Genomic DNA, 13831 nt, shown 5'->3' with positions numbered 1-13831 from the left:
GAATGTTAACAGTTCCTCGCTCAACAATGAGCCTGGATTTTAGATATTTCTCCTCATACTCTTTGGCTCACTGACTAAAATAAGGCCAAATCATGAAAGTTAGGCTGAGGAGAACAAGCTTCTGTTGGATAAAAGAGTGACGATGGTTAACATTTGAGAGAGTTGTACGGAGATAGATAATGTACAAATTAAAGACAGTCTAAAATACAAAATAAAAGTCTAAATTAAGCAAGTCCTTTATTGAAAGAACAAAATTCATTTGTTTACGGGTATTGATTTATATTATCATTTAGAAGTTTGATCAATGCATGTTCATGGTAGTCAGCATTAAAGTATTCTTCAGCTTAACTTCTTGTAAGCAACATACTTTAGATTAGCATGCAAAGCACACAAACTTCAACTGAAGGTCTATTTGCATTTAAGAAATTGCATTCAATTGAGGTTTTATTTAATATTAGAAATAAGCTTAATGAAAAATCCCCTGAATTCCAGCTTACCAGAAAGTTGTTGACATCAGCTGTCATTGCTAAGAAGTGAATCAGTTGTGTATCAATTACAATACCTAGGAATTTGAGTTTTACTCTTCACCAAGCAAATGTACAGAAATCTGGAAGGGATACAATATATCACTCAGTGTCCTTCTGACTTTTGTACCATGTTTATGGGCTATTTATTTTGTGTCTTTGCAGGAAAAGGGAAAAAAGAATTACAGAACTTAAAAAGCAACTGGATGAATATCCAATATAATATCACCTTCAAAGAAAATAAAGCTGACAAAAGATGAAAAGCTGCAAGGAGCAGAATGCAAAGTCAGTTTTCAATAAAAATGGGTAATTATCCCTTTCGGCCTCTTCAGAATAGTGAAGATTGCTATTCATCTGTAACCACCTTTCATGCAATTTACAATTGTATCATCTGAAGGCTAGGACAAACTCTTTGTGGGCATAAAAAGGATTTATATGATAGATATAATAATTTTTAAGAACTGTCCTCTGTATATGAATTAGGTAACCACAGCTTTCTGAAAAGATATTTGGATTGCAAATCTTTACAGACAACCAACCATATTAGGATCTTCGAATCATAAATAACCATACACGAGCAAGGTTTTTAAAAAAAACATATGAACTCTTCAGGCAGGAACAGTGAATCACACAGTCTTTTTTTTTGTACATTACTTCTACTATTTATTCATTAAGTGAAGAAATTCATAAATAGAAATATCAATACCTTGCAGGGAAAAACAGTTCAGACCTTTGTTCTTGATATTTATTTTAATAACCAATATCTTTAACAGTTCCACTGCAACAGATATTTGAAAACAAGGTGTAGGCAGCACAGCTGAATCTCAGCTTTTGTCTACAATGTTAGTCCCTAATCTTTGTTAGTTAGCGTGCACTTGTCTGTAAAACAGACTACACATCCAAAAAATAACCCAACACTGTCCTCAGAAGATTAAGACAAAACAGAAGCCTAATGAACTATTTAGAACTACGAAACAAAAGTATTTTATCAAGCAAACATTTTTGCATAAGTTGCCTTTTCTTTCTCTTTTATTTCTTTTTTCTTTTGCTTCACCCGGAGTATTTCATTGCTTATAGCTGCAAGAATATAAAAAGGAGGCGAATTTAATACTTGTGAGTAAGGAGGTTTCCAAGTTATTTTTGTGTGAAGTGAAAACAATCTTTTTCATGAATTTACAAGTTACCTTTGTCTTCAGGTGTAATGTCCTGAGCTTTCTTCAGATCATCCTGTTTAAAACAAAACATTAAATTATAAAAATTATACAATTAAATGATATAAGTAGCTTCCACTTTTCCAATTCTTTCAGGGATTTCAGTTCCTCAGCACCTTCTTGTTAATTTGATGTTACAGAATATTAAAGAACGGTAAGTCTAAGTATGTAAGTTAGCTCGCTGAGCTGGAAGGTTTGTTTTCAGATGTTTCGTCACCATGCTAGGTAACATCATCAGTGAAAGCCTGTGGTAAAACGCTGGTGGTATGTCCTGCCTCTCTATTTATAGGTCTTGGTTTCTTAAGGTGGGTGTTATCATTTCCTGTTCTTTTCTTCGAGGGAAGGTATTGGGATACTGGTTAGAATGCCAGGTCTCTAAGCATTCTCGTGCGTGTGTTTGTTTTGCCTGTCCTAGGACGTGTGTGTTGTCCCAGTCAAAGTGATCTCCTTCTTTGTCTGTATATATGGAAACTAGTGATAGCAGGTCATATCTTTTGGTGGCCAGTTGGTGTTCATGTATCCTGGTGGTAAGTTTCCTGCTTGTTTGTCTGATGTAGTGTTTTTTTTACAGTTCTTGCATGGTATTTTGTAAATGACATTAGTTTTGCTGGTACAGATGCACATCCTTTATCCAAAATGCTTGGGACCAACTGGTTTTTGGAATTCAGAATTTTTCGAATTTCAGAATAAGTGACAGTTTGATGGTGAAATTTTTAAAACTCTTACCAGAGGAGCGGACTCACTGAGTCAAACTGAAACAAAATCGAGGCCTGCCAGTGCTGGGCCACAGGCCCACATATCACATTTGAGTGACACGGATAGAGTGGGTTTCAACTTGGGTTAACTGTTTGCATGCCAAACAACCTCGTTAAAGAGAAAAAAAACTTCACAAAAAAACCTTCAGACTTTGGAGCTTTTCGGATTTTGGATAAAGGGTTGTCTACCTGTAGTGTCCAATGGATCCTTTAGGTTCATTAGTCACTATTTAAGTGTGTTGGTAGGTTTGTGGACTACCATGATGCCAAGTAGCCTAAGTAATCTGGAAGTCTTTTATGATGTGTATAAGGTAATGTGGCTATAGTATTTGATTGTGTTGTGTCTGCTTGCTTGGGTTTGTTTCTGAGGATTGTAGATTGTGATTATCACTCGCTTCTATACATATAGACAAAGAAGGACACCACTTTGACTGGGACAACACACACATCCTAGGACAGGTGAAACCAAGACACACATGAGAATTCTTACAGACATGACATTCTAACCAGAACTCCATCAATAAAGACATTGATTTAGATCCCATCTACCTTCCCTTGAAAAAAAGAACCGGAAATGACATCACCAATCTTAAGAAACCAAGACCTACAAATCGCAAGGTGGGACATACCACTGGTTTCACCGGAGACTCTCACCAAAGATGTTACCTAGTATAGTGACTAAACATCTGAAAACAAACCTTCCAGCTCAGCACGCTAACCTACATACTTATCATCAACCTGAGCTACAAGTCTTCTCAAAAATTGCTAACAGTGAGTCTAGTCACAAGAAATTATGACACTACTGTACCAGTGCCTGATCATAATCCTTCTTTGCTTGCCAAGCCTGAGCTCTTCTGTAAAGTGCCTTTGTATTTGACTGATTAATTTCAAGAGCCTGTTAAAGGAATAAAAGTATGTTAGATCTCACATCTAATCCCAACAATGATTCACTTTTATTGTAATGGTAAATTGTTTGAAGAATGTTTGAAATCCTAAGGTCAGGCAGTGTCTGCACAGGCTGATAACAATCACTGTCTCTGTATACAGAATGGAACACATCACTGCCTCATTGTCATATCTTAATTTATTATTTTTCTGCCTATTATCTCAAGTTATTTTCATTTCAGCAGTTCAAACAGCAACATTTTTTAAACAAAAATAAAAATATTCATACTTGTAACCATGTTTTCAGCCTTATCAGCCAAATTGAATGTTGTTCATTTCAAATCTGTGCAGCTTTAATGTAATGTTCTACATAGGGGTCCAGTACTTAAGGATTTTTTGTTCAAGACAATTTGGCATGTTAAGTCAAAAAAAGCTCTATCACTGGCAAATAACCAAATCCAACTTCAAACAAGAATCAAAGAGTGTGGTGTGACTGTTTGACTCGGATCTGCAGCATCTGCAGTCCTCACTTTCTCCTTCAAACAAGAATCACAACATAAAACAAAAAAAAACTATACCAAGCAGTATGAAGTTAGCAGTTAAAAATATTTAAAAATGAAATACAACTAATTCAACTCTTCCATTAAAAATCTGACATTATTGACAAAACTAGTGGTGTTTCACAGATCTAAAGTGTAAACTTTACTGATATGTTGTCAAATACACAATTCTTCCAACTACATTTGATTAATGTGCTTTCCATTGTACGTATTAAAAAACATCATTGTTTTTCCTGAAAGTAATCCTACTTATTTTGAATATTCCATCTTTCCCGGTTCATTGTCAATTATCCAAATGTTTTAGCAATGACTTCAGTCCATTATATTAAGATAATGCAATTATCATGTTTGCAATTTTAATGAACTATTGGATACTAACCTCATCACAGCTTTCAATGGCAGCGTCCCAGTCAGAAAGTTTCAGCTTGCATGCAGCAATGTTCAGATTACAACTTAATAAAATAGATTCCAGATTTTTAATTGATTCCAGCTTCTCTGTTGATTCTTCATCATCAATTTCATCTCTTAAAGTGGCTGCGTATCTTAAAAGGGAACATTTTTAAAAATTCAAACCTTAGCTTTGCAGGATCTAAGCAAAAATTAAAGATGAGTTCTAAAAGGAAGATGGCAGCATTACCAAAACCACACCATGACACTGGAAAATTATATTTTCTCAAACACCTCTGGAGCTGTCAGTATTTGAAACAATATGATTAAAAGCAAAGTACTCTAGATGCTAGAAATCCGAAATGAAGACAAAGGCAAAGTTCTTGCAACATTTGTGAACAGAGGCTGCACACAATCCTCCAGGTGTGGCCTCACCAGCTGTAATATAACCTCCCTGCTTTTAAACTCAATCCCTCTAGCAATTGAGGTCAAAATTCCATTTGCCTTCCTAATTAGCTGTTGTACCTGCAGACCAATCTGCTGTGGTTCATGCACAAGGACACCCAGGTCCCTCTGCACAGCAGCGTGCTACAATTTTTTTAATCATTCAAATAATAGTCCTTTTTACTGGTGCTCCTACCAAAATGGATGATTTCACATTTATCAACATTGTACTCTATCTGCCAGACCTTTGCCCACTCACTTAAGCTATCTGTATCCCTCTGCAAACTTTCAGAGTGCATTGCACACTGCTCTAACACTCATCTTAATGTCATTCGCAAATTTTGACACACTACATGTGGTTCCCGACTCCAAATCATCTAAGTAAATTGTAAACAATTGCAATCCCAACACTGATCCCAGATTGCCAACCAGAATAGCACTCATTTATTCCCATTCTTTGCTTCCTGCTTAGTTAACCAATCCTCTGTCCATGCTAATACATTACGCGTAACAGCAAGCACCTTTATCTTATGTAGCAGCCTTTATTTTGGCACCTTGTGAAATGCCTTTTGGAAATCCAGATACACCACATCTACTGGGTACCCACTGCCCTTTGTGCTCATAATGCCTTTATAGAATTCCAGTAAATTAGTTAAATGTGACCTGCCTTTCATGAACCCATGCTGCCCAATGGGGCAATTTCTATCTAGATGTCTTGCTATTTCTTCCTTGATGGTAAATTCAAGCATTTTCCTCATGACAGAAATTAAGCTACCCAGAGAGTGGTGGGGGCATGGAATGCGCTGCCCGTGGGAGTGGTAGAGTCAGAATCATTGGCGACCTTTAAGCGGCATTTGGATAGGTACATGGATGGGTGCTTAATCTAGGATAGAAGTTCGGCACAACATCATGGGCCGAAGGGCCTGTTCTGTGCTGTATTGTTCTATGTTCTATATCCATGTCCTCCACTGTGAAGACCGACAAAGTACCTGTTCGATGCCTCAGCTATTTCCTCATTTCCCATTATTAAATCCCCCTTCCTTTCTTCTAAAGAATCAATGTTCACTGCAGCCACCACTCTTTTTTGTTTTCTATATATATGTAGAAACCTTCGCTACCTGTCTGTATATTCTGAGCTGGTCAGAGTCCTTCAAAATTGGGAGTTCTTAGTGCTCCCTAATAAGAATGCAAATTTCTGACCGAGAAGAACAATTATAACTGGTGTATGAGAACACTGGTGCCTGCCATTTGACGTCAGAGTCACGAACTGTCCTTTTAGTAAATATATTGCCATTATATCAACACTGGGTCAAAAGGCCTGGAACTCCCCCCCCTACTCATAAACATTGTGATGCACCTTCACCACATGAACTGCAGTGGCTCAAGAAGACAGTTCACCACGACCTTTTCACTGATGATTAGTGATGGGCATAAAAATGCTGATCTTACCAGATGAAATGCTAATATCCCATGATATGCTGGTTTTAAACAGGGATGAAGGATTGCAAAATAAACAAAAGGATTGAGAAGAGTCAATCAAAGTTGATGAATCCAACCTTAAGTCAAGCACAAGAAGAGAAAAGGTTTGCATGCACACAGATAAAGACAAAAGAGGTGTAAAATTTTCAAAGTGTGAAATGTGACATCTTTAAAATCTATACATATTTAAAATGTGAAAAATGAGGGACTTTTAAAGAAGCAGAAATCTATTATTTTAGAATTAAATACTAAACCACTGTAACTACCTTAAAGCCTTGGTGTACTTCTTGTCTGCCATCGTCCAGTTTTGGGATTTAAAGAAGTTATTCCCTAGGGTCTTTAAGTCTTCTGCAATCTGTATGATTTTATCAATCTGTTTAAGTAGAATTTTTAAAAAAATCTTTGTCAGTCAATGAAAATACATTCAGTGCATACATAAAGACAAAAGGCTTATTTTTAATTCCAAGTTACTGGTTTACTTGTTTTTCACTTGCCTTGTCCTGCATCAATTCGAAACAGCTAAGCAACTTCTGACAGCAAGGTTAAGGCAATCCTGTAACAAAACACCTGACAACCTTGCCAATAAAACCCTCTGAAAAAGTCTGTTTCTACCAGATTTTCCTCCACAGAAAATCAACCCACCAGGCAAGTTAAATGGCTCCTGCACATTTCAGAGCTGAAAATGTGTTGCTGGAAAAGCACAGCAGATCAGGCAGCATCCAAAAGGATGCCTGAGCTGCTGCGCTTTTCCAGCAACACATTTTCAGCTCTGCTCTCCAGCATCTGCAGTCTTCATTTTCTCCTGCACATTTCAGCCCACTTAATCTTACATCACTTTTTCTATTGGTAGCTTCCTGTTCCATACTTAACTTCAATGACATGGGAAACAACCTAATTATAGATTTACTGTGTAAACAGTTCACAGAATCACAATTGTTACTGTGCAGAAGGAGGCTGTTCCATTCATTGTATTACCTAATGGCAAATCTCCTGCCTTTGCCCATATCCCTTTACACCACTACGATCCAAAAAAAAACTCTCTTAAATAATAGGCGTTTTTGAGTCAGAGGATTCATCATTGGTTTACTACAATACATACAAAGTGCTGGAGAAACTCAAGAACAAACAGCATTTGTGGAGGGAGAGAGAGAGAAAAAAAAAGTGAATTTTTCAAGTTGAATATGACTTTTCTTCATATGCAATTTGCTGTAGTATGTCTAAACTGAGCAGCTAGAATGAAGACCAAAAGATTTATCAAACTGCAGCTGGTAGTCCTGACACTCCCAAAAATGCCTGACTTATAGGTGGCACAGTGGCACAGTGGTTAGCACTGCTGCCTCACAGCACCAGAGGCCCAGGTTCAATTCCTGCCTCAGGCAACGGTCTGTGTGGAGTTTGCACATTCTCCCCTTGTCTGCGTGGGTTTCCTTTGGGTGCTCCAGTTTCCTCCCACAGTCCAAAAATGTGCAGGTTAGGTGAATTGGCCATGCTAAATTGCCCTTAGTGTTAGGTGAAGGGGAAAATTTAGGGGAATGGGTCTGGGTGGGTTGCTCTTCGGAGGGTTGGTGTGGACTTGTTGGGCCGATGGGCTTGTTTCCACACTGTCAGTAATCTAATCTAATCTTAACAAGGTGATTGTCAAACTAAACACTGAAAGGCTTTCTATTTCTAAAACCTGGGCATAAAAAGGTGATTTCCAAACAGGGGAAAAGAAATAAGATGAATACCATTAGAACCTAAAATAGTTGTACAGTGAATTTCATTACTTAGCAATAATGTCAATTCGGTTCCAGCACCCAGTGTACTGATCCTATCGAATAAATAACAAATACCGGTCAGAGGGATGTGGGGATGGAAATGCAAGAATGGAATCCTTTTTGGAAAACTTGGACCTCCCTGGTATAAATGCAGATCAGGCCTTCCTTTTAAATGCACCTCTAACACTACAGGAGGTGCACGAGGCAGTAAGGCAGCTCCAAGGTGGTAATGTGCCTGGTCCAGACGGATTCCTGAATAAATTTTACAAGGAGTTCATACACATGTTGGCTGATCCACTGCTGGGGATGTATAGTCACTCACATAACCAGGACTGTCTTCCGCCCTCTCTTAAGGAGGCTAATATCTCCCTTATCTTAAAGAAAGGGAATGACACAGAGGATTGCGCAACGTATAGACCCATCTCATTGTTGAATGCAGATTTTAAAATTTTATCAAAGGTGTTGGCTCTGATACCGGAGAAGGTGCTGCCCATTATTATAAAAGAGGACCAGATGGGTTTTATCATGGGCTGCAGCTCCTCAAATAATATTAGACGGGTGTTGAATATAGTACAAACATAGATTATAGGAGATAACATAAGTCTCCTATAACTTGTAATCGTTTGCTGGGTTTCAGGTTTTATGGATTGGATCCTGTACAGACACAATTTGTCCTCTTAACAACTTGGGCAAGGATAATTATTTCAGGGTGTCTTCCTATCTGTGCATCAGGAATTGTTGTAACTTTGCTTCCTGGTCAGTTGGACTATGAATCTTGCTTGACAAACTTACCTTATTGAGTAGTTCTGCAGATCATTTCATATCAACCTCAACAGGATAAAGTGGTGATAAGGTGATATATTGAACTCGTTGTGGTTAGCAAATTCCTTTAACACTGAGGAAGTGAACTGCATTCCATTATCACATATTTCTCTGAAGAATTCCTGTTGAACGGAAATACTTGTACTGCCAAGATAATTGTTTTATCTATTAAATCTTTCTCCTTTCTGATAAAAGGGAACTTAGAGAAAATAGCTATCACAGTGAGATTCTTGCCATTCAAGTTATTCTTGATTTTGAGAGTAAATCACATTCCACAGTGATCCATTGTTTGGATGGTACCTCCGTATTCTATCACACCACCCTGCCACGTATTTTAATAACCAAATAAACTGTATGTAGGTACCATCTTTTGTCTATTGATGCCTTTCCAACGTACAGCTTTTTACATTGTCATTTCTTACATGACCCTATCATGTGGCATTAATGTATCTCCTGAAAAAAGTTTCCTTTGCATAATTTTGTTTACAATGAATCTAGCTGTGGCAAGCAGAATACAGTCGTATTGTGATATGTCACCTCTCATTTACTAATAGAGTTATATTGCTAGTTGTGTTGGCTCACCTTTATTCAACCATCCTGAATCGCCCAAAGAGCATCTCGTTTCGCCCAAAGGTCTCGTTTTTTATTTGACTCAATTTAAGTGATGTTACATTCATTAAATGAGGAATCTTTGCAGCTTTGTCTTTTTATCTCCTGTTTCTCATGTGATTACCTATGAGATAGGACTCTGCTAATACCATTTCTTGACTATTTCATAATTCTGAAGCCTCGAGTATTTTCTGCTGTCTTGCTGATGCTTGATAGATTTTTCTGTGGATTTTTCTTCAGTGAAGGATGATCATTCTTTACTAAACTTTCTCCCTTCAAAATAGGCATGGAACTTCTTAATATCTCCTTAATCATCAAAAGCTATCTTTCTGTGTTGACATATCAGGACTTGACTGGTCTTGGAAGTTTAGATGTCAACTCTAAGTCTTTTCCCCGTTGTACCAGGTCACTCCCAGTCTGTTGCTATGGTTGAATCTATTTGTAGGTTGATAGGTTTTTTTGTGTTGTATGACAGACTTGCCTCCTTGCTGGTGCTGAGGATCGTCTCTGCTTGACTCATGGAGTTTGTTGTTCTGATATGTGAAGTATGAAAGAACCCATGTACTGGATCAAACTAAGTGTACTTCTCAGCTGTTTCGGGCTTTTTGAAGCTTGCATCTCAAAGAGATATCAATGACTCTTCCAGGGTTCACTTGGATCTGTCAGATGCAATATAGCATTCCAAAGCACTGACATTCGGTCAGCTTTGCAATGTATTTGTTTAACTTTAACTAGCTTTCCTTGTTCCTTTCATCTACACTATACAGCTGGATATAATTTAAAAATACCAACCGCTCCTTTTCATATCTGCACAGTATAGAGTAAAAATATTTAGAGCACAGAGAAAGACCCTTCACCCAATTGTGTCCACTCAAGTTAGAAACAACCATTCAACTGCTCTAATCCGATTTTCCAGCAAATAGCCTGTAGCCTTGTATGCCTTGGTATCGCAAGTGGACACCTAAATACTAATGAGGGTTCCTGCCTCTACCATCCTTACAGGAAGTGAGTTCCAGATTCCCACTACTCTGAGTGAAAAGGTTTTCCTTCGCCATATCCACTGAATGTGTGCCCTGTATCTTAAATCTATGCCTCCAGTCATTGATCCCTCCATCAAGCGGAAAAGTTTCTACCCGTTTCCCCTATTTATGCCCTTCATAATTCTATACATCTCAGTCATGTCCCATCTCAATCTCCTCTGCTATAAGGTAAGCAAACCCAGTCTCTCTAATCTCTCTTCATATCAGAAACTTTCCAGCCCAGGTAAATCTCCTTAACAATTTTGCCAGTTCTATCACATCTCTCCTATAATGTAGTTTCCAGAACTGCACACAATACTCTAGCCGTGGCCTAACCAATGTTTTGTACATTTCCAGGATAACTTCCCTGCTCTTAAATTCTGTGCCTCGTCTAATAAAGGCAAGGATGACAATAGTAGAAAGAATAGTACAATGTATTAAAGGTGATCAAGGGCTAGAGGCAAACAGGGCCACTGTACAGAGAAAGGTTAGGATGATGGCAAATTGCAAGCCTAAAGGCTCTGTGCACGAAGCATTCAGAAGAAGGTAGATGAGCTGACAGTGCAAATCAAAGTAAGTGGATATGATCTCGTAGCCATTACAGAGACATGGTTACAAAGAGATCACAAGTGGGAATCCAACATTCCGGGATGTTTGACCTTTTGGAAAGACAAGATGAAAAAGATGGTGGGTATCTCTGTTAATAAGAGGTGAAATGAGGATATTTTTGAGAGCCAATCTAGGCTCAGATGATATAAAATCCATTTGAATGGAGGTTTATAACAGCAAGGGAAAGTAGATACTGTTAGGAGTGGCAGGCACCCAAACAGTAGCCACACTGTAGGAAAGGGTGTAAACCAACAAATAACAGGGGCATAGAGGAAGAATAGAGCAATAATTATGGGTGACTTTAATCTTCTTGTTGATTGACCCAATCAAGTTGGAAAGGGTAACAATGACAACAAACTCAGTGCATTTGAGATAGTTTCCTTTTTGAGGAAGCCTTAACCAGAGTGGATGCAGGGGAGATAGTAAATGTGTTATGTTTGAACTTCTAGAAGGCATTTGACAAGGTACCTTACAAAAGGTTAAGACATAGGATCAGAGTCTGTGATGTTGGAGGTGGTATATTGGCATGAACAGAGAATTGGTTAATATAGAGCCATAACGCCTCTTCGGTGCCTTTTAAATCTTTCCCCTCTCACCTTAAACCTCTGCCATCTAACTTTGGACTCACCCACTCTGGGGCAAAGACCTTGGTTATTCATTCTATTCATGCCCGACATGATTTTATAGACCTCTACAAGGTCACCCCTTAGCCTCGACTCTCCAGCCTATTCAGCCTCTCCTTTATAGCTCAAACCTCCAACCCCAGCAACAGCTTTGTAAATTTTTTCTCAACCCTTTCAAGTTTCTCAACATCTTTCCGATAACAGGGAGACCAGAATTGAATGCAATATTCCAGAAGTGGCCTAACCAATGTTCTGTACAGTAGCTACATTACCTCCCAGCTCCTATATTCAATGCACTGACCAATAAAGGCAAGCATGCCAAACACCTTCTCCACTATCCTGTCTCCCTGGGGCTCCACTTTCAAGGAACTATGAAACCTGCACTCCAAGATCTCTTTGTTCAGCAACACTACGTGGGAAACAGCGAGTTCCTTTCAGTTTGATGACATATAACCAGTGGGGTTTTACAGGGATCAGTGCCAGACCACGGCTGTTTACAGTATATATTAATAACTTGAAGAAAGGTAGTGAAATTATTGTAGCCTGATCTGCAGATTGCTCAAAGATAGTTGGAAAGGCAAGTTGTAAAAGATATGCAAACCGTTTACAGAGATAAATTGAAAGGATAATAAGTGGGCAAAAAGTTACCAATGGAATATAATATGGGAAAATGTGAAGTTGTTCATTTTGGAAAGGAGAACAAAAGAAGAGAGTACTATTTAAATGGAGAAAAACTGTAGAAAGTTGCAACACAAAGGGACTGGGTTATTTGTGCATGAAACAGAAAGGTGCAGCAGGTAATCAGGAAGGCCAGTGCTCTGTTGGAGTGTAAGAGTAGTGAAGTCTTACTGCAATTGTACAAGGTATGGGACCACATATGCAGTACTGTGAGCAGTTTTGGTTCTTCAATTTAAGCAAATATATCATTTTGTTTGAGGCAGTTCAGAGAAGGTTCACTAGGATGATCCCTGATATGACCATTTTGTCTTATGAGCAAAGACTAAACTGGCTGTGACTCTACTCACTAGAGTTGAGAAGAATGAGAGGAGACCTCATTCTTAACTGTCTTGATAGCAATTGCTGAGAGGATGTTTCTTCTTTTGGGGAAATCTATGACCAGAAGGTATAGTCTCCAAATAAAGGGGTGTCTATTTAAAACTGAGATGAGGAGGAATTTCTTCTCTGCGGGTTAAGTGTCTTTGGAACTCTTTGCAACAGAGAGCTGTGGGGACTGAGTCCTTGTGTATATTTAAGGCTGAGATAGATTTTTGATCAGTTGGGGAAATCAATAGATATAGGTAGAAGACAGGAAAGTGGACATGAATATCAGAATAGCCATGATCCTATTAAATGGTGGAGCATGTTCAAAGGACCAAATGACCTATTCCTATTCCTGTTCCTGTTTCTAATATTCTTATGGTCTTATTAACTTTCCCCTCCACTTTCTCCAATGCTATCAAATCCCTCCTACAATGTGGATTCCAGAGCTGCACATAGTACTTTAGCTGTGGCCTAATTAATGTTTCATACAGTTCCTCCATAACCTCCATGCTCTCAAACTGTATGCCTTGGTTAATAAAGGCAAGTATACCACATGCCTTCTTAACCGCTTTGTCCACCTGTTCTGATACCTCCATTCATCGTGTTTGTTTGTCCTGCCCAGGTTCAGCTCATCTGATTGATCTGTCTATATCCTCCTCACTATTTACCACCCAACCAATTTTGGATCATCTGCGAACTTACTGTCAACCCTCCTATATTCAATTCCAAATCATTTATAGAAATCACAAGCAGTAAAGGCCCCAGCACTGACTTCTGAGATCCCATTGGACAGACTTTCGTTTAGAAAAACACCCCTCAACTCAGGCGCGTATTTTTAAGGTGAGTAGAGAAAGTTTTTAAAAAAGGACATGAGGGGCAACATTTTTACACAGAGAATGGTTGGTGCATGGAATGAATTGTAGAGGAAATGGTAGATGCAGGCACAGTTATAATATTTAAAGATACATTTGGGTAAATACATGAATAGGAAAGGTTTGGAGTGATGTGAGCCAAATGCAGGCAAGTGGGATGAACTTAGTTTGGGAACATGGTCAACATGCACTAGTTAGACCAAAAGGTCTGTTCCTGTGCTGTATGATTCTGTG

The 13831-nt window shown here is 38.5% G+C and overlaps 1 protein-coding gene across 1 annotated transcript in view; it reads right to left on the bottom strand.

Moving 5' to 3' along the window:
* Positions 1-212: 212 nt before the first annotated feature.
* ppid (peptidylprolyl isomerase D) overlaps positions 213-13831 on the bottom strand; it is a 49776-nt gene continuing 36157 nt past the window's right edge. The window contains exons 6-10 of the mRNA XM_072584258.1: positions 6512-6618; positions 4315-4477; positions 3299-3385; positions 1709-1751; positions 213-1601 (exon numbers count right to left, since the gene is read on the bottom strand). Of these exons, the coding sequence (XP_072440359.1) occupies positions 1513-1601; positions 1709-1751; positions 3299-3385; positions 4315-4477; positions 6512-6618 (489 nt within the window). The 3' untranslated portion in view covers positions 213-1512. The remainder of the gene's footprint in view (positions 1602-1708; positions 1752-3298; positions 3386-4314; positions 4478-6511; positions 6619-13831) is intronic.

Source organism: Chiloscyllium punctatum, chromosome 14 (genome assembly GCF_047496795.1).
Source record: "Chiloscyllium punctatum isolate Juve2018m chromosome 14, sChiPun1.3, whole genome shotgun sequence".
NCBI lineage: Eukaryota > Metazoa > Chordata > Chondrichthyes > Orectolobiformes > Hemiscylliidae > Chiloscyllium > Chiloscyllium punctatum.
This window is presented reverse-complemented; position numbering and strand designations above follow the sequence as displayed.